Consider the following 24,975-nt stretch of genomic DNA (forward strand, 5'->3'; position numbering starts at 1 on the left):
GGGGCTGCACGGCTCAGCAATTAGCAGTGCTTGCTTCTGGCCTCCTGAGGACACATGCACGTAACGTGCACAATGACACCCATGCAAACATGTAAGTCAAATCATTTTTAATAAAGAGCTTTTTAGAGGCTTGCCTCAAACTTGCAATCCTCCTGTTTCAGTGTCTTTGACAAGGATTCCACGTATCACCATGCCCAGTCCTAAAGTTCTTGCTTTTTGTGTCTCTAGTTCTCAGCCTTGCAACCCCAAGGCATGGCATACATTAAGTATTTGAAGAGTGGAGGAGAGTGGTCAAGTACTGTGAACAGTGGGTATGCAAATGAGAAAGGAAAGCATCTTAAGAACTTCCTGAGCACATGCTGTGTTCTGTCAGCTCGGCTGCCATCGCCCACTTTGATTCCAGCTGAGTCACATCATCAAATTAGACCCTGTACACAGGTGCTGTGACCTCAGAAACTTATTCCGAAAGAAAGTTCTAGAAGAGGCAGAAATGCCCTTTCAAAACCCAAGAGGAGAAAAGGGATAAGTGGTAATATTGAAATTAGATAAACAGACAGACAGATAGATAGATAGATAGACGGACAGACAGGCAGGCTGCAGAAATGGCTCAACAGTTAAGAGCACTATCTATTCTTCCAAATGGTCCCGAGTTCAATTCCAAGCAACCACATGGTAGCTCACAACCATCTAAACTGGATCTGATGCCTTCTTTTGGCATGCAGGTGACCTGCAGATAGAGCAATCATACATGTAATATAAATAAATACAAAAAATAAACGCACAAGTTAGAACAAAATGTTTTATTATTAAAATAAAAACTTTTGTATAGAAGCATTAAGAGCAAAAGCTGTATTTACACTGAATGATTCAAGATCCGACTGAGTATCAAAGACCATGGGCACAGCAACAGGTTCCATACTTAAGAGACCACCCACACTCAACGAACAGAAGTAAAGAAAAAAGGGGCGAGAGAATGACTCGGTACCTACCCAGCAGCTGAACTGGCACAGATAACTCATTAACAAGTGGTTCAAAGCTACCCATTCTAAAAGGTCACGTCTCATTGTTACAAATGTGTCTAAAACCTAAGCAGAAACCCCAGATGCCACCCTCAGGGTAACCTCTTCAGCAAACTGCCAGGACCAAAGCGCAGTTATTAAAATCAAGTTTCTGAAGCATGACAGTAAGATTTCAAATCAGCCCGTTGCAGTCTCATCATCTTAATTTTCCAGAATGCCCTTCGTACACCAATTTAAGCTCTGGGTGACTGTGTAGGACGATGACTTAACCACTCTAACTTTAAAGACGGTCTCAGCAGCAACCCAGTCACAACACACAGGAGTTTTATTTCTCCAAAAAGCCACTCACGTGCTCATTCCACCTCCCAAAACCTACTCATTTCCAGCCCTGTGTGCTTTGCTCTTTTCCATTTAAAACACCAGCCGACACGAACACTAGACACCGAAGCGCCTACGTGGATTCTGTGTAAACAAGTTAAAGGGCGTTCTCTGAAATTCATCACAACTGTTGGATCGCACTACTACTGTGCCCAAGCGCTTGGGTATGTCCTGAGACTATTTCAACACCAGACAGACCAACACTTTTCACACTGCCACTTAGAAAGAACTCGGAAACTAAATGGTGTCAAAGGACCATGGGACGAGGGAGCCAGGGCAAGATCTGAAAACTACACGTAGCCGGAGCGTAGCTAGCAGTTATGTCTTCCGTGACGTTTCAGAAACAAGTGTGAGTCTAACACGATTAACCGCACTGAGTTCTACGACAGACTGAGCGCCAAGATTCTTACTCGGGCCTCCATCAGTGACATCATCAAGAGCAAGAGCCTTGAGAAGCCGAAGGCAGGCAGCGGGAATCTTCCGGCTCTATGCTTGCATCTCAAATTCCTGCTTCAGGCTGTGCAAGACAAAGGGGAAGATGTCACGTCGGTTTTCAACCATTTGTTCGTTTCTTTAAAAATTGTTTTTTATGGCGTGCTAACATAACGTCAACACGCACGTCTCAGGCACACAACCTGAATTTTACGTTCCCACTCCGCCCAAATGAAGATGCATTCCCCTGCCAGACTTACATCATCTTTTATCAAGGCACATAAATGAACGTAAGACTCAGATAAGAAAAAAGAAGAGTATTACCTTTTCAAGTAAGCATGCACGTTCCCAAAGCCGTGATACTTGGCTAAGTACACGAGGACCCCGGTGGCACACCGCCCGTCACGCTGGCGGCAGAAGCTGCAGTTGCAAATCCCTCGGCAGGGCGGGCAGTGCCAGTTCTGAAGAATTGTGGGAAAGCAGCCTGAGACGAAGCCTTGCTTCCCGTCCATGCATCTGCCCCCCCACACCATTTTAGCCTTTAAAGTGCTTAGTATTGACTAACTAAATCATAAAATAGGGGTCAGAATTTTTGGCTCAGCGAGAGCATCTGCCTAGCATACATAAGGCCCTGGGTTTGAGCCCTGACAACACACACGCAGAAAATTATAAAATATAATTCAAGAAAATTATACAACCATCAGCAGGGATGGAGAGAATCAACTTCTCTGAGCAGCAGCCCCAAGCTCTCTGGACAGAGCTATGTCCACCTTGGTCTCCTGGCACCAAGAACTCAAGCCCCTCTCCAACCACCCAAGGTACCTACCGGGTCCAGCAGCGCATCCTTGACCTCTTCCCCATAGCGGTTTCGAAGGCAGGGACCGCAGAACTGGCCACGGATGCCCCAGCAGTCTGAGTTTCTGCAGTTTGTTTTGGTATCGATGGTTTTCTGTCGACACTGATGACAAGTAGAACCCTAAAAGAAGGACCCGACCCGATGAGAGAAACAGCAAACAATGCTTTTTGTGGAGGAAGACAAGCAAGCCAACAAATGGTACAAAGAACATCTACAATGGTTCAAAAAGGTCTTTGAAGGGTCATTTGGCACCTAGGGATCAAGTATGAAAAGTATCTCAGGCAAGGCTTCCCACTCTGTGGGTGGTACATTTTATCACACCTATTAGGGGTTGGGGACCAAGACTCGAGACTCGGGGCTCAGTGCCAGAATACTTGCTTAACCCATTCAAGATCCTGAGTTTGATCCCCAGCAGGGGAAAAAGAAAACCCCACCAAATCCACTTTTAAGAAAGAAGATATAAGCCTAGTGCAGACCTCCTGGGCACAAAATTTAACTCCAGACATACTGTTAAAACTCCTTCCGAGATGAGAAAAATGCATAGGCACGAATGAAGGCCCAGACTGTGATCAGGCGCAGCACTCTGGGGACAGATGCCCTGTCCTCTGGAGGGTTTCCTTGGGGCACTCACTCACCAGCGAGCGGCTATAGATCTTCTCCCGAGAGTTGTTGCAGATGTTCCTGATCTCCTCCTCTGTGACTTCCTCTACTGGGCGAATGACGTGTGGAAGGGTCATGGACCCAGGGCGTCGACCTCTGGGCGCGTCATCATCCTGCATTAGAGGGGTGAACTGAGCTCCCCTCCAGCTCTCCGCAGCCCTAAATCTCCAGGTGCTTCTTTGAAACATTTCACATAAAACCCGACCTGGGAAATGCCTCTTGCTTATGGAGAGAGGGGGCAGGCCATGAGTTTAAGGAGAGCTGGCCAAATGTATGAAAAAAAAATTCCTAAGATGTTGAGAAGTGGAAAATCTGACTCTTGTCTGCTAAGACAGTGTAGCAGTAGTGACTTGGAGTGGTCTGGGACTGTGTGTTCCTGATGCTAAGCTTCTGGAAGATGGACAGAGGAAGCTAAAAGAGGTCCCAGTGAGGACTCACATTCATGTAGCCATCCACAGGCTTCCTCTTTCTCACAAGCATGTATTTATCCTCTTCCTCTTCTTCCTCCTCCTCCATGGGCAGAGCACCCGAGCTCCCCAGGATCCGAGACCTTGACCTGGTAAGAGGTCGGGCCCTGCGCTCAGGGTTCCTCCTGGAAGCCACGCTGGGGAATGTGCGTCTCCTAGGTGCCTTTGACTGGGGAATGAAACACACAGACAGATCCACTTACTTCATCACAGAGAAAGCAGTACTCTGGCCAGTGTAGCAGAGCCGGAGTCCAAGATGCAAAGGTCATCCAGAGCCCCGAGGAGGCTGTTCCTGGCCACCCACTGCCAAACCCCCGAGATAAAAACAACTGCTCCGGGCTCGTCCAAAACGAGTGTACAAAAAGCACTTACATCCTTGGATCTGTGGCCCGGGAGGGAATGTCTTCCTGAGAATATGCCAGGAAAGCTTTCTAGTTCTGACATGAGTTTTGCAAGCTAAAAGGGGGAAGAAAGTGAACAGAAATTGTAACTGGTGACAGTGGGCCATTTGTGGAAACAGCTCTAGGCCACCCCTCAACATTCTGTTTAATAAGCTGGCACAGTCAATTCTCTGATTTCTCTACTGTGCTTATCCTAACTCTTGAGTTTTAAAAAGGAGCTGGAGGAGCTGAAAGGCAGTTAAAAGTTCTTGCTGCTCTCGAAGACCTGGTTCAGTTCCCAGCACCAACACGGTACCTTACAACCATCCATAACTCCAGTTCCTAGGGATACACAATGGCCCCTTCTGGCCCTGAAGAGCGCCCACATAGCAGCCCTCTACCCCACATAAATAAAAACCTTTGAAACACATCACCAAGTCTTTACAACTACATGAAAACAGTTCTCAAAAGAGAAGTAAAAGAAACCAGCTGCTTAGCACAAAGTTAAGCAGGAACAATTTGGGAATGCGCCCAGATACCCACCATTGCTTTGTTTTGCTTTATATTTAAAGCCCTTTTCTCCAGGAAGTTCATGCCATCTTCTTCCTCGGAGTCAGAATGGGAGTCAATTGCCGAGTTCTCGGGGGGCTTTGCGGGGACTGCATTTTTGTTGGCTGGTCTCCGGGTACTTCGTGCCGGGAACTGCATCGCTACCCTGAGAGGTCCGGAGTGACGACACTGACTTCGGGTCCTGCAGCCTACCCTGTCGAACTGCAGTTTCTGGTTAAACCAGAGCAAGAGAGTCATTAACGACCTGCCGACTGGCAGACAAGTGGCACCAATGACTACTACAGACTCCCTTTGGGATACAGGACATGAGCAAATCAGTCTTAATTGGTCAGCAAGGAGCATGGGTAACAAAGTCAAGACTTGCAAATGAACACAATGGGAGACTAGCTCTACCCTCTCTGCTGCTGTCTCCAACACCGTCCTGGCCACCCTCACAGTCCTGAGACCTATGCTCCTAGGTAATTTTTTTTAAAACATGGAAACTCCTGCACCCTTCCTCTTCCTTAAAAAGAATCCTTAGATATTTTCAGAATATTCTCTATGGTCACCCATAAACATGGTTTCAATGGTTATGAAAGTATCAAATAATATCCTAAACTGTCGATTTCCATTCATTATTTATGTATATAAATATATATTATCTAAATTTTATATATAAATATATATAAAATGGTTTGTTTGTTTTTTTTGAGACAGGGTTTCTCTGTGTAGCCTTGGTTGTCCTGGTCTCTCTTTGTAGTTCAGACTGTCCTCAAACTCAGAGATCCACCTGCCTCCGCCTCCTTTAGTGCTGGGTCCAATTTAATTTTAATTGGGATCAAAATATGCATAAAACTACTATTTAAATACTTTTTAACTGTGTGGCTGAATGGCACCAAATTATTTCTCATTATTGGGCAGCCCTCACACATCTCAAGAGGTTTATCTTCCTTAACTGAAACTTCAGGTCCATTCAACAGTGAGTTAAGTCCCAGACATAGGAATCCCGAGCTAGCATAGGCTCCACAGCAAGTTCTGGGCTAGCTTGAGCTAACACTGCCCGATCCTGTCGCAAAAGCAAACAAACAATGGAATAAGCAAAAACTCCCAAAGCCTCCACCAGCCAGCCCCTGGCAACGACCATCTGTCTGTCTCTAAATCGGACTACTCTGGGTACCACTCAAATGAACTTTTGTAACTCAAGTCTGTGTCCACATAAAAGCTTTGGATGTGAATGTTCACATCCATGTGGAGTTTAATCCTTGACCTTACTAACTGAAACAGGATCTCTCGATCAAACCCAGAGCTCCATGATGTGACTCATCTTGCTAGCCAGTTTGCTCTAGGGATCTCATCCCTGCCTGCCTTCTGAAAGGCTGGAATTACAGACAGGCCACCAAGCCCACTAGGCATTTATGTGGGTTTCTAGATTCGGAACTCCTGAGTCCTTATACGTGCTTACGTGGCAGGGTAAGCTGGGCCACCTTCCCCAATGCCTCAAAAAAGTTGGACGGGCTGGGGATCTAGTTCAACGGAAGAATCTCTGTTTAGCATGCCTAATACCCTGGGTTTGGTCTCCATGGACAGCAGCTGTTGCTTCAGGTACTTCTAGTGTACATGGGTCGAGATCACAAAACAAAACTTCCATGAATGCTTGGCTCTTTCAATCAGCTGGCACTGTATTCATCACAAGTAATACCTATAAAGAACTAGGAGACTGCCTAGAATAGTCAAGCCACAATGGGTCACATCCAGATCTGTAGACTGGCCCCGGCTAACAAATGCAGTCAACACCAATGTGGACCCAAGTCTTTTACTAGGGGAAACATGCACTGGCATAGATGGTGATAAAATAGTTCTGGGGCAAGTGCTGCCGAAGTAGTGCCATTCAGGTGACGGCCTACAGGGAATGCTTCAGGTACGGTGACATGAACAACACCCAGGTAACAGATACTCCCTTAGGAGAAAGTCTAAGCATGCTATGCTCACAGAATGGGACACGGCACAGGTGACAGCTGAGCGGGGAGGCAAGCACACACAGGAAAAGCAGACCAGAGAGCAAGCAAACAGACGCAAGGAGAGAGAGCCCTGCTTGTTATGATCTCCACGGTCCTAAAAGGTTCTTGAGACGCGGCACAACTAGAACCATGGAAGCCAGCTCCATGCCAGCACTGGGCTGGGCACCTGCACATAGTGCCAATGTGGCTAGCTAGTGTTTAGGACATATGTGATTCTGTGATTAGGCCAGATCTGCAGCTAACGGTAACCTGGAGGCTAGCCAACTTTACTGAACAAGTTTCCAAGATTTTTCAGAACCTAAAAGAAAAAATAAAATGTGTAAGACTGACAAGCAGGTCACGAGTAAAAATGGCTTTAAGAAATAAACACATTCAGTCAGGTCCACAAAATCTAGATGGACCAAAAGGAGCGTTATCAGGCATGAAAGGAGGAGGAGGCACAAAAAAGCAAATCTCTCCTGCCTCTCAGTAAACCTAACTTCTTGATCCTGGTGAAATCCTCAAACTCACCATTCCATCTTCTATCTCACTCTCTGAAAAACCGCAAAATGGCTCATCATCAGAGTCGGCATGAAAAATGCTGGCCAATTCGTTAGTGACATCTGGCCTTGGTTTCTGTAAAAATCCACAATGGCTTAACGCTTCTTGCACCTCACCCTTTGAAAAGCCGCAGAAAGATTCATTATCAGAGTCCTCATAAAAAACATTAGCCAGTTCTTCACCTGATATCTGACCTGAATTTAGGTTTCTGTAAAATAAATAAATAAATGTGGTTGTGGGTTTTTTTTTTTTTTCCTTTTCAAGAACCAATTTTCCATAAACTGTGCAGAGAGCAAATCACATTTACAAGTGCACTACAAGAGAATGGCTTTTGTTACAAAGAAAAATGGTTCAGAGGTTTACAAATGATTCCTGAGTTGTTATAGCAAGTCATCAGTCGCGTTAGGTTAGGCGACATTTCAAAAGGATACAATAAGCAGCTAATCTACCTCCGACAATTACTACCTAGAACCACAGCAAAGAGTGAAACGAAATTACAGTGCATGCCATATTTTCCTAAAGGCTGTAGAGAAATGCAGGCAAAAAGCAAGCCGTTTTAATCGTGCACAAAGCATTCTGGGGCATTTGGAGCAGTGCAGACTCAATCCTGTTTATTCCCAGGCAGCACTTACTGTGTTTGCAAAATTATCAGAAGCAAAGCTGTCACAACTGTCATCAGAGGATGACGACGTTTCCATGGAAATCATCTTCATATATCTGACATTCTTTAAGTTCTTTACTTTGAGAGCCTTTTGCTGCAAAGAGAAAAGGCAACACTATTAAGTAGGAAGCTTCCTGCAGTACAGGATTACTAGAGTCGTCATTTCTCAGTTTGGTAGGTTCAAACAGCAGAGCAGTAGATAAACACGTTTTTTTCAGACCTTACAGAGCAAAAGAGATTGGCAATTGCTGCCCCCCCCCCCCACACACACACAGAGACAACACAATAACAGATCAAGTCAGATCGAATTCTAACAAAGGATCTCTTTTGGAGAACATTTTAATGATATTTATCAATTTATCCAAACATCTGCAGTTACTTCTCTTCCCACCTTCCAGTCCTAAGAACTCAGCATTACATTTAACTCCACAGAGTTTAATGCCAGCTCCTAAAATCCAACCTCATTTTTTCTAATTGAACTGTACTTCTAAAAGGAGATCTCAAAAGTACAAAATGACAGAGCAATTTTTCTCCCTCAGCCAAAAATCAAGCTAATGAGGTCTTTTTATGTAAGCTTTGGGCTCTGCACTGTGATGCTAATTTCCCAAAGTACAAAAATTGGGCAGGTCCTGTGCTTTAAGATGGCAGCCATCCAAGCAGGCCCTGTTCCAATGAGGAGGGGTACAGAGGTGCTGCAGAGTCCTTACAAATCAAGTGTCATCAGCCCTGTAAACACATGGTATAAGAAGCCAAGTTCCTGGTCAATTAACACTCCCAGCCCAGGTGGACTACCTGCCACCACCACAGGAGCTCTATGACCATGGTCTCCTTGCAGCTTTCTAACACCCACCCCTCAAGACTTGAGAAATTCAAGACCGGGGGCAGAGCTCAGTGGTAAGCATCTGCCCAGCAAGCAAAGTCCTGGGGGTCAATCTACAGCACAAGGGGAATTTTTTTTTAAGCCTTTCATAACGTCAGATTACCTGAAAATATTAAAAAAGCTCCATTCATTTCCATTTATAGCCTCGTAGTGTCCACCAGCAAAGGTAAAGGGGACAGCCTGTTTTACATCTCCTAGGACATGATGAGATTCCCAAAGGATTGCATCAGCTCTACATTCTTAAATGGAATCAAGGAATAGCAGTCTGTCTCTGCACTGGGAACCTCAAGGGGCCCGTTCTGCCAGCCCCACAAGAGCCTCCAGAGGTGTCAGGACGGCAGAGAACGCCTAGATGTGGGGAGTTAAACTTCCTTCTCCGCCTAACATTTTGCAGCTCAGACTCTCACGTCCAATAAAGTTATTTCTTAGTTGATGGCAGCCCGAGTCCTCCTCGTGCTCCTAATCGGACACCATTCAACCACCTTGGGCTGTTTCTGATATCCTAAAGAAGGCAGAACCCGGTGGTAACGGGCAGCTACAAAACGTAAAGGTTGCATTTACAATACGTGTTCTGGCCCATGGGTGGAGAGTATTGTTAGGTGCTAAATGGGATCTCAAAAGTCTCTGCCCCCTTTCCAGATGAGGAAACCCAAGGCACCAAGATGCAACACAAGCCAAAAAGACCCAAGGGCTCCGTTAAAACAGCACAGCTCCTCAAATGATTCTCCTGTTGCTAAGCAATCTACTTCCATGTCAGCCTCAGGGAAGGCATTCCATTGAAAGTCGCCAGGAAAGAGGCTAATCTTTAACAAGCTAGGACAGACCAAGAGTCATTCACTAGGCAAATAAAAATATCCCTGACGGAAAAGACACAGAAAAACAGAGCAAACGGTCATGGCTGAAGTGAACTTTCTTGGCAGACATAATTCTCATTACATTTATGGCGACTCTTTTTTGGTTGTTGTGTTGTTGGCGGCCGATTTGCTAGCGATGTTTGTTTAATTCTTTGCAGCAAAGGTTATTACCGTTACTATCATTTAAATGAAAAAAAAAAAAAAAAAAAAAAAAAAACTAAATAAAGCCCAGAGAGGTTAAGTCGATTCCTCCTGTCAGGTGCTCAAAACTGCACCGAGGCAGGTCAAATTCCAAGCTCACTTTCCCACGGGCGGAGATCCGTATCAACCACGACCCCGCCTACCCACCCAGACCTCCCAGCCTGGGCTCAGAACCTCCTAAATCTATTTGAGGCACGTCACTCTTCCTTTCGGCCCATCCCCCACCTACTCTTCAACCCTCTCCCGGGCAGGACCTCAATTCTGGCTTCCGTTGGAGCAAAAGAGTAACGTTCCATTCGCTGCAGCTCGCAGCTGCAAACGAGGTGGAGAAGGGGTGTAGGGGACGGGGGAGAGGCAGAGAAAGCTCACTCATGGGCCCTGGCGCACGGCTTGCATCGCTGGATCCCTAAACTGCACTTAGCCACAGCCTGGAACTAAAACAATACCCCCCTCCACGTGCACAACCCAAGTTCCCAAGACATGTTTGCAAGGCCTCCTACGCCAGACCTGCGGATCCAGAGTGGTCAGAAGGGGCCGCAGAGCAGAGGAAGTGGGTCCCCGGGCCACCAGAGCACGCGTGGACAGCCACGCACCCGCCGCACACCCTGGCCAGAGTCCAGCCCCCGGCCTCCGGCGCGCACGTGCAGCACGAGCGCACGGACCGCAGGCGCCCCCGGCGCCCCAGCGCGCGCATCCCCTTAGCCCCGAGTTATCCCGGGTGCAAAGACTGTAAGGAAACCAATCCGTGACTCCCCCCACCCCGGCGACGCTCGGGAGCGCCCCAGGACAAGGAAGTGGCGCTCACCCGCCGAGCCCGAGGGCCGCGGCCCCAGCCCGCCCGCGTCCAGCACCCACCAACGCTGCCCCGATGCACCGAGCCGGATCTTACCCGCGCGCGGCGAGCTTCCATGCTGGCGACGGGAACCTGGGCACTCGGAGCGGGGACAGCTAGCCGGAGCCCACGGGCACCCAAAGCCGGAGCAACCGGAGAGCCGGAGCAACCGGAGAGGCGGGGCGTGCACTCCGCCGCCGCCGGAGGGGCGGGGCCGCCGGCTTTCCCGCGCCGAGCCGCAGGTCCTGCCAGCTGAGAGGACCGCTCCAGCGGCGTCGGAAGCGCCCCAGCCCTGGGGGAAAAAAAAATCGAAGCGGTTCTGGTCGTCGAAGTACACTTGAATGTCCTCGGCAAACGCTGATTGATCTTCGAAGTAGTGGCGTTTGGGGGACTTGGTGCCGCCGGCTTTTTATGAAGCTGCGCGGTCCTGGGAAAGTGGCGCGAAAGTGGCTGCCGAGGTCCCGGGACTGGCCGCCTGATTTGCATACAAAACGGGGGCGGGTTAGGGTAGCGGAGACGACGGGGAGAGCCTGTGCCAGCGTTCTCGTTTCTGCCGCGGCTGTAGTTTAATCTCTTTAAAAAGTGGATGGACGTCGGGGAACCCGGCGGCGGTACCACCCACAGCCAGCTGCTTTATCCCGCGCACAGCACCTCTTATCTGGCAGCCACACCATTATCTATCTGAAGTCATTAGATGTGTTAAATCCTGGAGCTTCCAGAAAGATTCCGAAGTCGACTGTTTTAAAAGTAACAAACATTCCCTTCAGGTCAGTAAAAACTTAGCTGGAGGGTAAAAAGTCTTTAGAGATTTATCTTTCGGAGATAAAAGCTACAGACGGTTACAAAGAGAACCGTCCTTTTTTTTTTTTTTTTTCCCTCCAGGCATAATTGGGAACTACCCGAGTGAGTTAGAAAGACGTGTTTTTCCTAGCTTTTCTCTTCAAACCCGGCACACTGAGGAAATAAGGCTCCACTCTTTTTAAAGAGCAAAAAAACTCTTGCTTACAGAAGGGAAAAAAAGAAAAAACCGAAATCACTGAGGTTTAAAAAAAAAAACTTTAATTATAACCACGGATTTAAAAGTCTTTGAAGTGCATGCACTCACATTTCTCCTCATTTTAAAACTTTTCTCTTGGTATTGAGGTCGACACAGTCACACAGACACACCCTTCTCTGGATATTGACCATAAAGACATAAATAAATGAAGACCATGAAGACAATGGATTGGAAGGAGCTGCCCAAGGGTCACCCTCCCTCTGTGCCAGAGACAAAGAACTCCAGTGCCCGAAGTAGGAATTGAGAGAAGCAACTATTGGTTTGTTTGGCAAAATTCCTGAGTGCAGCCAGCTCCTCCATCAACATTTATTGGATGAATAAGCAACTAAGTGAATGCTGACCTAAAATTGTCCTTAGTACTGTGTGGTTGTGAATATAGTTTTGTCACAGAACAAAGGGAACATTCAGGCCTCTTTGCCCGTGTAAAATTCTGATAAGAGCAGTCTTAATCTTCTTGGGACATGAAAAAAATAATTTAGTTTACATGGTTTTTAGGATAAGATCTCTGCCCACCTCTTCCTAAGACAGCCAACCTTTTTTAGTGATCAGGAAAATTCCCATTGACCTGGAAATACGATTTGGCTGCAAGAGGCAAAAACTTGAAAAGTCTACTGAGAACAAGTTTTAAGTGCTAAGAATAGGGTCGGTTCCTATTTTAAAAAAGTAGGGTAGATTTCAGGCAGGGAGTATTGCAGGTTCAAACCTGTAGATAGATTACGAAATCAATTCATTGGGCTTCAACTAGCATATTTCTATTTCGGTGTGTGTGTGTGTGTGTGTGTGTGTGTGTGTGAGCGTGTGGGTACATTAACTTCGTAATTCACTTGTGACTGGCGAGACTGATGAATACAAACTCTACTAATAATCTGAAAATACAGTGGTGAACCACAACTTCTGAAAATCCACTCAACTTGTTTTTCTGGGTGTTCACAGGCATTCCGGACTCCCCATTTACTCCTCCCTCCAAGCCCGGGCAACAGTCCCACTCTGACTCCTACAAACTCAACTATGTAGGCTCATGCAGCATTTGTCTTTCTGTACTCCTGCATTTCTTTCTCAATGAAATAGAGCGTGAGCACAGGAAGTGTGAATATTGTTTCCTTAAAAGTTTTCACTTCTGTACTTGTGTGTGTACTGTAGAAAACATATCTCCCACTGGACTTCACCGTCAGGGGCTTTCAAGGTCCTGCCCCTAACAGTGTGTGAGGGCTGATGCAGGGCGAGCGAAGCAAGCAGGTGTGTTATTCTGAGTACTGAGGATGCAAGGTCCAGAGAGTTTGCATTCTGATGGAGGAGCAGAAGCACAAAGGGGAGTTCTGAGTATGATAACTTGCAAGAAGAAAAACAAGAAGAGCAGGAAAGCATTAGGAAGGAAGGATGCATACCTCTACAGAAGTTTTACAAACAGGTGATACGGGGTCAGGGAGAAAGCTATAGGAAGAGAGGAAGTTCGGCTTTCAGGCAGTGTGCATCAGGTTCCCTGCCAGTATACAGCCAGGAGTCTCATCTGTACTGCTGAAAGTTAGGAAAAGAGAAAATACCTTCCTAGCTACGAAAGGTCTCTGCATTTATTCCAGGCATGATGGAAAGATGGTGAAGGATTTGCCAGGCTAGGGTGCTCCAGTCTGACCCCATGGATGGTAGAGACTGGGGAGCAGCCGGCAGGGGATGAAAACTGGGGATGCATAATATACTGATGGTCATTGTAGAGCTTGGAGAAGTGTTCGGATTTGAGACTTGAAGTTGGAGCCAATTGGGTTGGAAGGGTCATTGGCTCATTCCTATTAGTATAGTATATCAGGACAAAATATTGCAAACTAGCTAAGTGACACTGTGTTCCATCGATGGTATAAAAGTCTCTGACATAAACATGAAGGCAGGGGAGATGAAGGAGGAGAGAATTGGTTTGGGCTTTCAGAAGATCTAGTCTGTCTTGACAAGAGGGTATGTGAAAGGGTATGCCTGTGTTACTGTACTCTCCTTTGTTCCATTAAAGAACCCTGCTAAATTTAATCCCCTCTGGAAACACCCTGAGGCCACACCCAAACATGCATTTTAATAATCTCCCAGGCACTTCTCTGTGTCACCAAATTGACAAAATTAACCATCACCACCCTTCAAAAAACGCCAAGACCACAGGAAGAGAATAGTGGCACAGGCATGCAATAGAATTTAAACAACAGTTCAAAGAAATGGAGCACTTTCTTGCATCAACATAGTTGGCTCCTAACAGGATGTTGAGTAAAAAAAAAAAAAAAAAAAAAAAAAAAATCAAACTGCAAACAGATTCAAGAAGGATATCCCTTAAAGCACAAAACAGACAAACTATGAAAGAGAGAAAGGAAGGAGTGGAAGAGGGGGAGGTCAGGACTTTTGTGTCCTTCATGCGTCCTAAAAAGAAGGGGGAGGGGAGGGAGGAGAAGGAGAAGGCGCGTCTTCAGGTATGGTGGTATGTGTCGTTATCCCAGCACTTGGGAGGGAGAGGTCAGGGGGTCTACAGTTCCAGACGGGCCTAGGTCATAAACACAAACGACATGAAGCAAATATGGCAGATTAGTAAATGAGATGAGTAAGGGCACATGAACAGCTTTGTACTTTTAGTTTCTGTGTTCTTTAAAAACATGAAACATTTCAAAATATTAAAGTTTCAAGTTTTGAAAAAAAATGTGTGTGCCATATGTCGATACAGATATGGAAAGACTTAAGCAGGCATTGAGTCTGATGAATGGGAATTCAGTGTAGAGTCACTGAGTATGTTTTCATACCAGTGTGAAGACGACACAAAAGGAACAAGTGTGGAAATACAGCATGCAGGGAAAGATGAGGACTCTGGCTTCCACAGCAGTGGAAAGAAATGTCATTTCCTAAGCCTGGTGCATATGGATATCATCAGAGGGTTGGAAAACAGCCTCAGTAAATACTTATTATCAACTGAAATGATGAGAGCGGACTCTTAAATCTGTGATGCCCTCTAAATGACCAGCCTCCTGTACAGGGCTTTGAATTCCTTGGGTTCGTATGAACTTTAAGGATCGCTTGCGTTCACCTTGCACCAAGAATTCCATTGCCTCTTGTTTGAAACCTGATAGTGGGATTCTCAGCATTCACTTACCAGAGTCAGACTTCAACTTAGAGTGATTGGATTTTAAACAAAGACTACAACAAGGAGTAAAATACCTCATTTTCAGATGAGGTTTCTAAATAGTGCTGATGTCTGAATGAATGTTGGGTCTACCTACTCAGCCCTCAGGCAGTAATATGAACCCAGGCATTAGCAAGCAAAGCTTTGACACACCTGGAGACAAAGGACCCAACAGGTTTTACTGTGTTGGTGAGTCTGTCAGGTCGCAAATCTCTATTTTTCAATAACCCTTTAATTACAGATTTATCTCCCCTGTGTCTGTTCTCAGGATGCATAAAAAAGAAAAACTTCTTTTATGCATAGACCTTCTGGCTGTGGAATGGTAGCTCAGTGGGAGGGCCCAGCCTCTCACTACCCAAGGGCTCTGGTAGTTCACAGTAAGAGAGTCCAATCGTACTGGAATGCTTGCTAGTCATTCTGTGTCAACATTGCCTTAGTAGGTCAGTTTGCTGACATCAGGTACCTGATTACAGAAAACTGAAGAAATGAATGAAAAGATGTGGGTGTTCATTTTTATCAAAAAAAGGGAAATACATTGTTGTGGATGTTTTTGTTAAAATCCCAAGTTGGGGGAGTTTTCGTTTGCCTACACCTGTTAAGTGTCTCATTTGGAGTGTGGCCTTTGCCAGGTGGAATTGGTTGAATTCTGAGGACTTTGAAGGGTATACGTATGACAGCCCAGAGGAAGAAGGTGCCGCTGCTTGGAGGAGGACTGTTTGCAGCTGGTTCGTCCTGCTGCTGCATTTGCTGTTTGCTCATTTGCCGGTTACCTGGACCTCTGGATTTCTGGGCAACTGATATTGATATTGCCCCCCCCCCCAAAGAATCCTAAGATCCTACTCAGTGGGAAGCAGCAGAGAGAGAACTCTGCTCTATGTCCCCACTAACCTTTCCCTCCCTTGGGGGTTGAAAGGGAGGTAGAAGTGTTTAATAACCCTAAATAAAGTAGGTTTGTTTAAAAATCAAGGTCAACAATACATCTTCTTGATGAACATTTTCCATCATGAACTGCTGATGTTAGAGTATTCTGCTTTTTACATTTTTATTGGGTGTGTGTGTGTGTGTGTGTGTGTGTATTTAAGTATATTGAATAAAGCTAAGCTCTGAACAGTTCTGTTGAGTCAGTTTCAACATTATGGAACTTCAATTATAACTCAAACATAATTCTGCCTCTCAGAGAAGGAGGATTTCTAAAAAATCTGGTTGGTTTGTTGTTTTGTTTTCTCTTTTCAGATACGATTTCACTGTCTAGTCCTAGCTAGCCTCAGTCTTACTATGTACACCAGGATGGCCTCAAACTCACAGAGGTCTTCTGCCTTCCAAGTTCTAGGCTCAAAGGCGTGTGTTCACACAGTAACCCTCCATTATTTTTTCACTTGCCCAAGTTTTTGTTTTGACTTCGTGGACCCACTCTTTCAGTGTCAGCAATGGCTAGCAACAACTGAACTTCGCGTCAAGCTCCTTTTGTGGAATGCCTCCTAAAACCAACGTCGTAGGGACAGTGGCTTGTATGCTCCTGAACTGCCACCTGCGGGCTAGCCTGGAGCAGGCTTGGTATGGTGTGATGCTGCCTCCTCCCTCCTTTGTTGCCCTGGTAAACATCCTTTCACATCCCTACTGCATTTTCTCAGGTTTGGCACTCTTCTAATCCCACACAGTAGATCAGTTCATACTCAGAGGCTTAGAGACCGTCTTTCCTCTTCCAGGTTTGTGGGAGAGAAGAGTCTGGCATTGGTACTGGGGAGGCTACTTGAGGCAACCCCAGCCTCTGCCCTAGAGGCTGTTTCTTTCAAGAGAAAAAAAAAAAAAAAAACAACAAACCAAAAAACCACAGACCAGCTCACCCTCCCCATCTGTCGGTACTACAATCTAATGAGAGGAACCATCTAAAGAGGAACTCATTTGCAATTGAGACTTCCCTTTGAAAATAGAACATCTTGAACTATGTTTTTCTAAAGAAATTAACTATTTATTGATCACCAACATTATTCACAATAAACAATATAAAGTTGAGTGACATTTCGATATTAAAACTCTCAGGTCATACCCCAGTACTGAGGAAACTCAGGACAGGAACTCAAACTGGGCAGGAACCTGGAGGCAGGAGCTGATGCAGAGGTCATGAAGAAGTGCTCCTCACTGGCTTGCTCCTCATGGCTTGCTCCATTGCTTTCTTATAGCACCTAGGACCACCAGCCCAGGGATGGCCCCACCCACAGTGGGCTGGTCCCTCCCTTATCAATCACTAATTAAGAAAATGCCAGACAGCTGTACCTACAGGTCAATCTGAAGGAAGCATTTTCTCCACTGGGGTTCCTTCTCCCAGATGTGCAGGCTGGTTTTACGTCAATTTGACACAAACTGGAGTCATCAGAGAGGAGGAACTGCAGTTGAGAAAATGCCTCCACAAGACCAGGCTGTCGGTATGATAGCTGTTCTTGGTTGTCAACTTGACTACAACTGGAATTAACTAAAATCCCAAAATGGAGGGGTATACCTCTTAAGGACTTTCGCTTCATTTGATGTGGAAAGATCCACTTCTAATCTGTATCTTTGAGGTGGGAAGACAAATCTTTAATCTTTTAAGGTGATTTCCTATCTCTCGTCTGGGCCATCCTTTCTGCTGGAAGTCTATATAAGGATTTGAAGAGAGAAAATTTTTGCTCTTTGTCTGCTTGCTCTTACCATGCTAACAAATCCAATCCTTCACTGGCATTAAAACCCACTTCTTCAGGATTCCAGTGTTAATTGAAGACCAGCTGAGATATCCAGAATCATAGACTTCTGAACAATTACTGGATTCTTGGGCTGTCCATGCATAGGCAGCCATTGCTAAATTAGCTGGACCTCAGCCTGTAAGTCATTCTAATAAATCTTTTGTGTGTGTGTGTGTGTGTGTATGTGTGTGTGTAAGTACATATGAAAATACAAACAAGTATTGAGCTCCATCTTTGGGTCAGGAATTCTAGTCAGTTTGTTTTTATAAAAAGCAATTGCAATTTAAGGAAATTTTATAGTTGTGTTCGCCAGCGTCAAGTTGGCCTCATTTGAATCCTTACAAATCATGAGAAACATCAGTTCTCCACTGTTGTCTGTGGCACCAATTATTTTTTCAAGATCGTGACCTCTAGCAAATTCTTAGTTGTCAGCAGCATCTCTCTTTTTTTTTTTTCAATTTGATATCATCAGATTCACTGTCAAATGAAGATTTCCTGTCCATGCCTTTTCCTTTTTTTATTTTTAAGAAATAAGTTTCAGGCTGGAGAGATAGCTCAAGGGTTAAGAGCACTGCCTGCTTTTCCAGAGGTCCTGAGTTCAATTCCTGGCAACCACATGGTGGCTCACAGACATCTATACTGGGACCTGATGCCCTCTTCTGGTATGCAAGTATACATGCAGATAAAGGACTTATACATAAAACAAACAAACAAACAAGAACGGTTTCTATGTGTAGTCCTGGCTATCCTGGAACTCTGTAGACCAGGCTGGCCTCATACTCAGATACCCACCTTCATCTCTGCTTCCTGAGTGCTGGAATTAAAGGGATGTGCCACCACCATCTTGCACTTTCACCAGCTTTTGACAATTAAACACTCTTCGATTAACTACATATATTTCTCAACCTGGATATATAATGTGTACCAGTTTCCTCTCAGGTTTAAACATTCCATCCTGCCCTCAGCTCCTAAAACACGAAGCAAACAACTCAAAATAGCTTCAGGAAGTCCCTGAAACTGACCATATTCACTGGGCCCCTCCTCCCCGAAAGTAAATAGTAAAAAACTACGGAGTCACTCTGCAAAGTGACTGCAAAGACTCTGAGACCAGACTAGCTGCCTGCAAGAAGCAGAAGTCAGCCACGCTGCCTGGAAGAGGCTCAGACCAATTGAGCCACCTGGGAAGGACATTCTCCAACCTGTTGAGCTGTCTGCAGGCTGTGCAGTGAGCAGTCGCTGTGCTGCCATGGGCTTTGGTGATGCAGCTGTCCTTGAGCCATTTCTGTTCCTGTAAGTAACCCCTCACCCATATCCCTGCAAGGAATCCCAATAAAACTCATAGGTTCACCAAGCTGGACCTTGTTGGTATCTGTACTTTGTTCTGTAGTGGGCTCCCACTCCGGGGTGACTAACCCGTGTGCAGCTGTGTGTATGTGAGAGAGAGGTGCCGTGTCTCCCCAGGAAAATTCTGCCTTACGACAATAGATTAAAATGATGGCAAGTAAAACGGCCAGATACAGCTGACTGTGATGGAGCACAGCTATAACGACAGCCTAGGAGAGACAGAGCTGGGAGATGCTGCGCTCCAGTCCAGGCTTAGCTGTATGAATGGGACTATCTCAAAAAATCAAACCCAAAAGTGATAGTCTATATGATTCTGCGTGTGATGTTTTTGCAGTAACAAAATAATGGAAACAGAAGAGAGACTGACGGTTGCCAAGGTTTAAGGAGCTGCTTCAGGCAGAAGAAAACAGATGCAAGTATAAACGTGAAACTTGAGGAACGCTCTGCTCTGTCAACGTCAGTATAAATACGAGTGGGATCTCTATTGTTTCTTCCAACTGCACAGACTACAGTTATCTCAAAATGAAATCAAGTTTAATTTTTAAAAATGAAGCAAGTTCGGATATAGCTCAATGGTATGGTGTATGCCTATCATATCCATTCCCAAGCAATATATGTATTCCCCAGTACCTGTTAGAGGCTGTTATGGGCCACCAATATGCATACTGGGAACTGAATTTGGGTTCCCTACAAGAGCAATTTGTGCTTCTCACTACCGAGTCACTTTTCTAGCCTCATTACTGTTTTTTAAATGAAGCTAAGACGCAATTCAAGACTAAAGGAAAAGCCAGGCCAGTGTTTTCACAGATCTTAGCTGACATGTAAACCAACAGGTCAGAACACTGTAGAACAAACAGATTCTAGTTGTTGCCAACAGCAGGAATGTTGCAGTTTGAGCCGAGCCTAGTTACCTTCCTGTTAAAGCAAACAGCTGAGACTCTTTAGGAGAACAGAACACAACCCAGAATCTCTACAGTGTCTTGAAACCCCCAAATTCCCAAATATTGAAAAAGGAAAAAGAAAATTCAACTTAGTCAATGCAGACTGACTTGGAGTCTCCTTACATGTTGAAAGTAAGAACAAAGGATTTTTAAAACAGCCATTAAAATCATGCTTAAGAGAAGAAAGGAAAATATAATAAATAAGCAAAAATGAGACATCAGCACAGAGACCAAAAGTTTAAAAATTTCTGTAACCGAAAACATAAAGTACCTAAAACAACATTTAACAGAAGGGCTCATCAGGTGTCAGGAGAGGATACAAAAGTGAGGGATCCTAAAGGCAGATTGTTAGAGATTATCCAACCTGCAGAGCAGAGGCAAAGCCTTTAGGACTACAGGAAAGAAGACATAATGTCATGGTAGCTTTGTGTCCTCTTCAACCATAAAAACATGTAAGTAATTAGTGTCCCAAGAAGAAAGGACAGTGAACGGGACAAAGGACATATTTGAGGAAATAGTAACTAAAGTTTCCCAAATTTACAAATGAAGGGAGGCTTACCAAACCCAAGGAGGAAATTTGATAGAAACCAAAATTTAAGCAATTTTAATAAACTAATACATTACATAACCAGAGGTTACACTACAGATGGCTACTAACATCTCAAAATTCCTTGTCTCTCAAGGACTCCGGAGTTCAGGTTGTAGGAGTCACTCAACTTTAGCATGCTGCCAGCCAGAAAAGGTAGGTGTACATGTATGCATGATAGCAGGCCCTTAGCAGGATTTTTTTTTCCGCCATCCCATCCTCCAAAATAGATCAAAGAACCCGTTGCTCCATGGAGACTAACAAAAAACCAAGTTGTTTAAGAAAATAAAGGTGTGCCTTTGTTGAATAAATATTAGCGGTGGGTTGTCATATCAACCCTTGAAAAGCCAAGGTAGGGAAGACAGGTAACAGAGAGATAAGAAAAAAAAAATATAGCTGATTAAATTGGATTATCATCCTGAGAGCCTCTTCTTCTAATCTCCAGTCAATGCTGTCTCTCTAGGGGTTTATTTTCTTTATATTCTTTGGCTAACGGAGTGTTCATTTTTCAGGTGATATTGACCTGATCCAGGACTAAAGTCAAATGGCTTAAAAGAAAATTTTACAACTCTTTCAGACTCAAGATCAATGTAGCAAAAAAAAAAGAGAGAGAGAGAGAAAGGTAACAATGGATACTTCTAAAATTGAAGAAGTTTTCATCAGAGACATTCATACAAATGAACTTAGAGGGGTATTTGAAAGTTATTCTCACAATGGTCAGAAATACAAAGCAAGAATCAAATAAAAAAACATAAATCAGATGTGGAATTGAGCATTTTATACTGATTCTTACAAAAAAAAAATGTAACAACCTGTAAGGATTAAAAACATCTCAGGGGACCAAAGATAGACCCTCTAAGAACGGCTGTATTCTCAACAACCTTTACATTAAAGCTTTAAGATCCGATTCTAACAATGGCCCTGGACTGAAGGTCTCAAGCCTTTGAATTCTCAAGTCCACATTTCTTGTCCTGACTTCTCTTCCGAACTCTAGATTGCCATTCACCCCACTTTGCTGGTTGGGGGGAAGAATGGTTTTGAACATTGTTTTCCTCGCTTCACTCATTCACTCACGCCTTGCTGTAACGGTGTAACCCTTAGACTAGTGTGTAATTAGTTTTAGGTGACATATCTTTGCATAGACAAGTTTTTGAGGTCATAGCTAAAATTTTTAAATGTATATAATTTTCCAGTAATAAAAATGGTGGATAAATGCACAGAACATGACTACACGTTAATGAGATGTTGCTGTCTTCTAAAACCCAAAGCCTGTTCTGTCTTTGATAAACAAAAAAATCAACTGATAAATAACATTAACATCAGATTTGAGACTTTCTTCAGATACTTAGGAAGACTTCTGTAAGATTAGAAGAGAAATTAAGGTGGGTAGTTTTTTTTTTTTTTTATGTCAACCTGATACTAAACAACTCATTTAATGGGAAGGAGTGCCAATTTAAAAAATGGCTCCATAAGATCCAGCTGTCATCCATCCTGTAGGACACTTTCTTAATTGGTGAGTGTAGCCCATTGTGAGTTGGTGATCCTGGGTTCTATAAGAAATCAGGCTGAGCAAGCCATAAGGAGCAAATCAGTAAGCAGCACCCCTCCATGGCCTCTGCATGAGTTCCTGCCTCCAGGTTCCTGCCCTGTTTGAGTTCCTGTCCCGATTTCCTTTGATTATGAACAGTGATATGGAAGTGTAAGCCAAACAAACCCTTTCCTCCTCAACTTGCTTTTTAATCATGGTGCGTCATCACAGCAGTAGTAACCCTTACTAAGACAGAAACGATACTTTTAAAACAGAGTATGAAAATGAGAAAAGCCCAGACTTGTATACTTCAACATCAACCCAAAATAATATTGGAGAAAATAGAGGCGTGGCTAAATCAAGTTTGCCTCCTGAATCACGTGGTCTTGATCTTGTGTTGTCTTTGGGGAAGCTTTGGACAGAAAATATATTTGCCATTAATGATAAGGAGGAAGTTAAAATGGTCAAAACAGTGACAGTATAAATTAGGAAGAGAACAGTCAGAAAGATTCCTATGTAGAAGATAGTCTCTTGGATAAGTTTGATTTTGTGAATTTGGCCAATGATCTACCAAATCTAAAGTTCCCTCAGTGTGTTCATCTTACTGAGGCAAGACAGTTCGAAGGCTCCTTTTACATTTTGAGTAGGACGTGTTCCCTGTAGCCTTGGGGCTAAAGCTTACTCTAACGCCTGCTGGCAAGTGTTCTTTGAATAACTGGTAACCTTTAAGTTTTTATTTGTTTGTCATATGGGGTGCTTTCAGGACGGGCTATGTATGTAGCCTGGGCTAGCTTTGACTTCGCAGCACAAGCCTCCTATGTCAGACTTTTTCCTCCTCCTCCTTTGGTTTTTTTCAAGACAGGGCTTCTCTGTGTAGCCTTGGTTATCCTGGAACTCACTCTGTAGACCAGGCTGGTCTTGAACTCACAGAAGTCCCCCTGCCTCTGCCTCTTGAGTACTGGGATTAAAGGTGTGTGCCCAACCGCTTTCAGATTGCTAAGCATTGCCCTTACCAGCATGCACCAGTGTGCCTGGCTTAAACAAAAATCAGATACCTATTTAACTTTAGAGTGAGTTTTGCCCTGTCTTTAAACTCTAAAGACCACTGGGCCTGGTAGCTCAAGTCTGATATTCCAGAACTATAGATTTCTTAAGCTAGAGGGTTGTGTCAAGTCTGAGGTCAGGGTGAGGCTACAGGGTGAGACACTGTCCAAAATCTGGAACAACAACAATAATAAGAAAAAACAATCCAAAAGTTATTTTATGCAGGTCTTTTATCTTTCAACAGAGATGTAAACTATAGTAAGGCTTCAGAAACAGATGAAAGAAGGAAGGGCAGGAGTCAGGGGATCAGGAAAAACATGCAGTCCTATTGGTGGGGGAGACAAGTGAGTTTTGGAATTGATAATGTACATGTACTTAAAATTATAATAAATTCCCACAGAAAACAAGAGTCAGTTCTAGACAAAATCTTATCAGCTCTTTAAAGAACCCAGAGAGGGAATGAGGGGCAGAAGATGGAGGGCTTTCAGCGTACCTGGAGGCAGGAAACACACTTGCCAGGTGAGTGCCGCGTTTACCCAGACTCCTCTCGTGGGCAGGGCAGGGCAGGGCAGGGGCCACTGAAAACCCATTTTGAGCTATTACCATCTGAGGCCTCAGAGCTGCAAGGGTGATTAGAAACCAGAGGGGCGAAATCTCAGAAAAGAAGGAGCCCCAGAGTAAGGAGGCCCAACATCTACACCTAAACTGTCAAATACTTGGTTCATCTCTCATCTTGGGAGAACTGAGCAGGTACATGAGCTGCTGTCTACTGCAGAGCAGAGCCTGACGTTCAAGGACTGCCAAGTCAAAGAGGCCGAGTAAACACTTTGGGTTTTAAATAGGCCCACCTAGGGGGAAAAAAAAGTCAAATCAAGACTATAAATTTAAAGTGATCAGCCCGAAGAACAGACACCTTAAGAGACACATAAGGAAAGGCAGAGTCTCCATAAAGTATCACTCAACAGTCTTCAGTATAAGTAGGAAGTAACTAGCAGGAGAATCGAACCTTACATTCAAGAAAATGGAAATATGTCATAGAAACACACCAGAGGCGGCACATGCTAGAATTAGCCACCAAAGAGAAGTTGTCATATGGCGCCCGCAAGAGTCACAGTGAGCAAATAGATTGGGGATCTCGGCAGAGAAACGAACCCATGAGAAAGAATAGGCTGGAAAGTCTCAATTGGAAGGCACAGTTGTCAAAAAGAATCATTAACAGGATGGATTTCGGAATAGATTTCAGCCAGCTAAACAGTCAGCAAACTTGAAGACAGCAATGTAAATTAGTCTATCTGCATGAGCAAGGCACAGTATATATGCAAATATCACAGTGGATGCTATTAGTGTGTACAATAGATTTTAATGACAGTAACTTTAAAAATAAGACAGATTGCTCAAAATCTTGAATCATATCTCATGCATCACCAAGCAAACCAACATACCTGTAATTTTTGTAATTTTGTGTTATCCCCGTTCCCAAACCTGCCACTTTTACCTATAACACTTTTGCCTGCTTTCCTTCTCTCTCTTTTACCCCATCTGGGAATTCATGCCTTCTGAGAATAATAGACAAAGAGAGCACATGATTTTTGAACTTAAAGATGTTCGTTATAGCATCTTTTATAACCTGGAAAATTAAGTAACAATCCCAGTGTTCAGGACGGGGGGGACCGTTAAAGACAAACAATGGACTATAACTAGCAGTGAAAATGTCTGTTCGGTTTTCGACCATAAAAGGAAATGAGTATGATAAACAGAAGAGTTCAAGGCCAAGCATGGCAGTGCACAGGAAGCAGAGGCAGGGGGATCTCTTTGAGTCTGAGGCCAGCCTGGTTTACAGAGCAAGTTTCAGGACATCCAGGGCCACTCAGAGTAACCCTGTCTCAAAC

At 44.4% G+C, this 24,975-nt stretch overlaps 1 protein-coding gene across 1 annotated transcript; it reads right to left on the bottom strand.

Moving 5' to 3' along the window:
* Positions 1–785: 785 nt before the first annotated feature.
* Positions 786–10,909, bottom strand: Cdca7 (cell division cycle associated 7). Its single transcript, XM_021646976.2, has 9 exons — positions 10,785–10,909; positions 7,932–8,054; positions 4,736–4,972; positions 4,185–4,268; positions 3,784–3,981; positions 3,321–3,458; positions 2,656–2,805; positions 2,154–2,290; positions 786–1,914 (listed from the first exon to the last, which is right to left on the bottom strand). Exons 1-9 carry the CDS (start codon positions 10,803–10,805, stop codon positions 1,884–1,886), a joined length of 1,119 nt encoding a protein of 372 aa, XP_021502651.1. The 5' UTR covers positions 10,806–10,909; the 3' UTR covers positions 786–1,883.
* Positions 10,910–24,975: the final 14,066 nt, after the last annotated feature.

This window comes from Meriones unguiculatus, chromosome 8, assembly GCF_030254825.1.
Source record: "Meriones unguiculatus strain TT.TT164.6M chromosome 8, Bangor_MerUng_6.1, whole genome shotgun sequence".
Classification (NCBI taxonomy): domain Eukaryota; kingdom Metazoa; phylum Chordata; class Mammalia; order Rodentia; family Muridae; genus Meriones; species Meriones unguiculatus.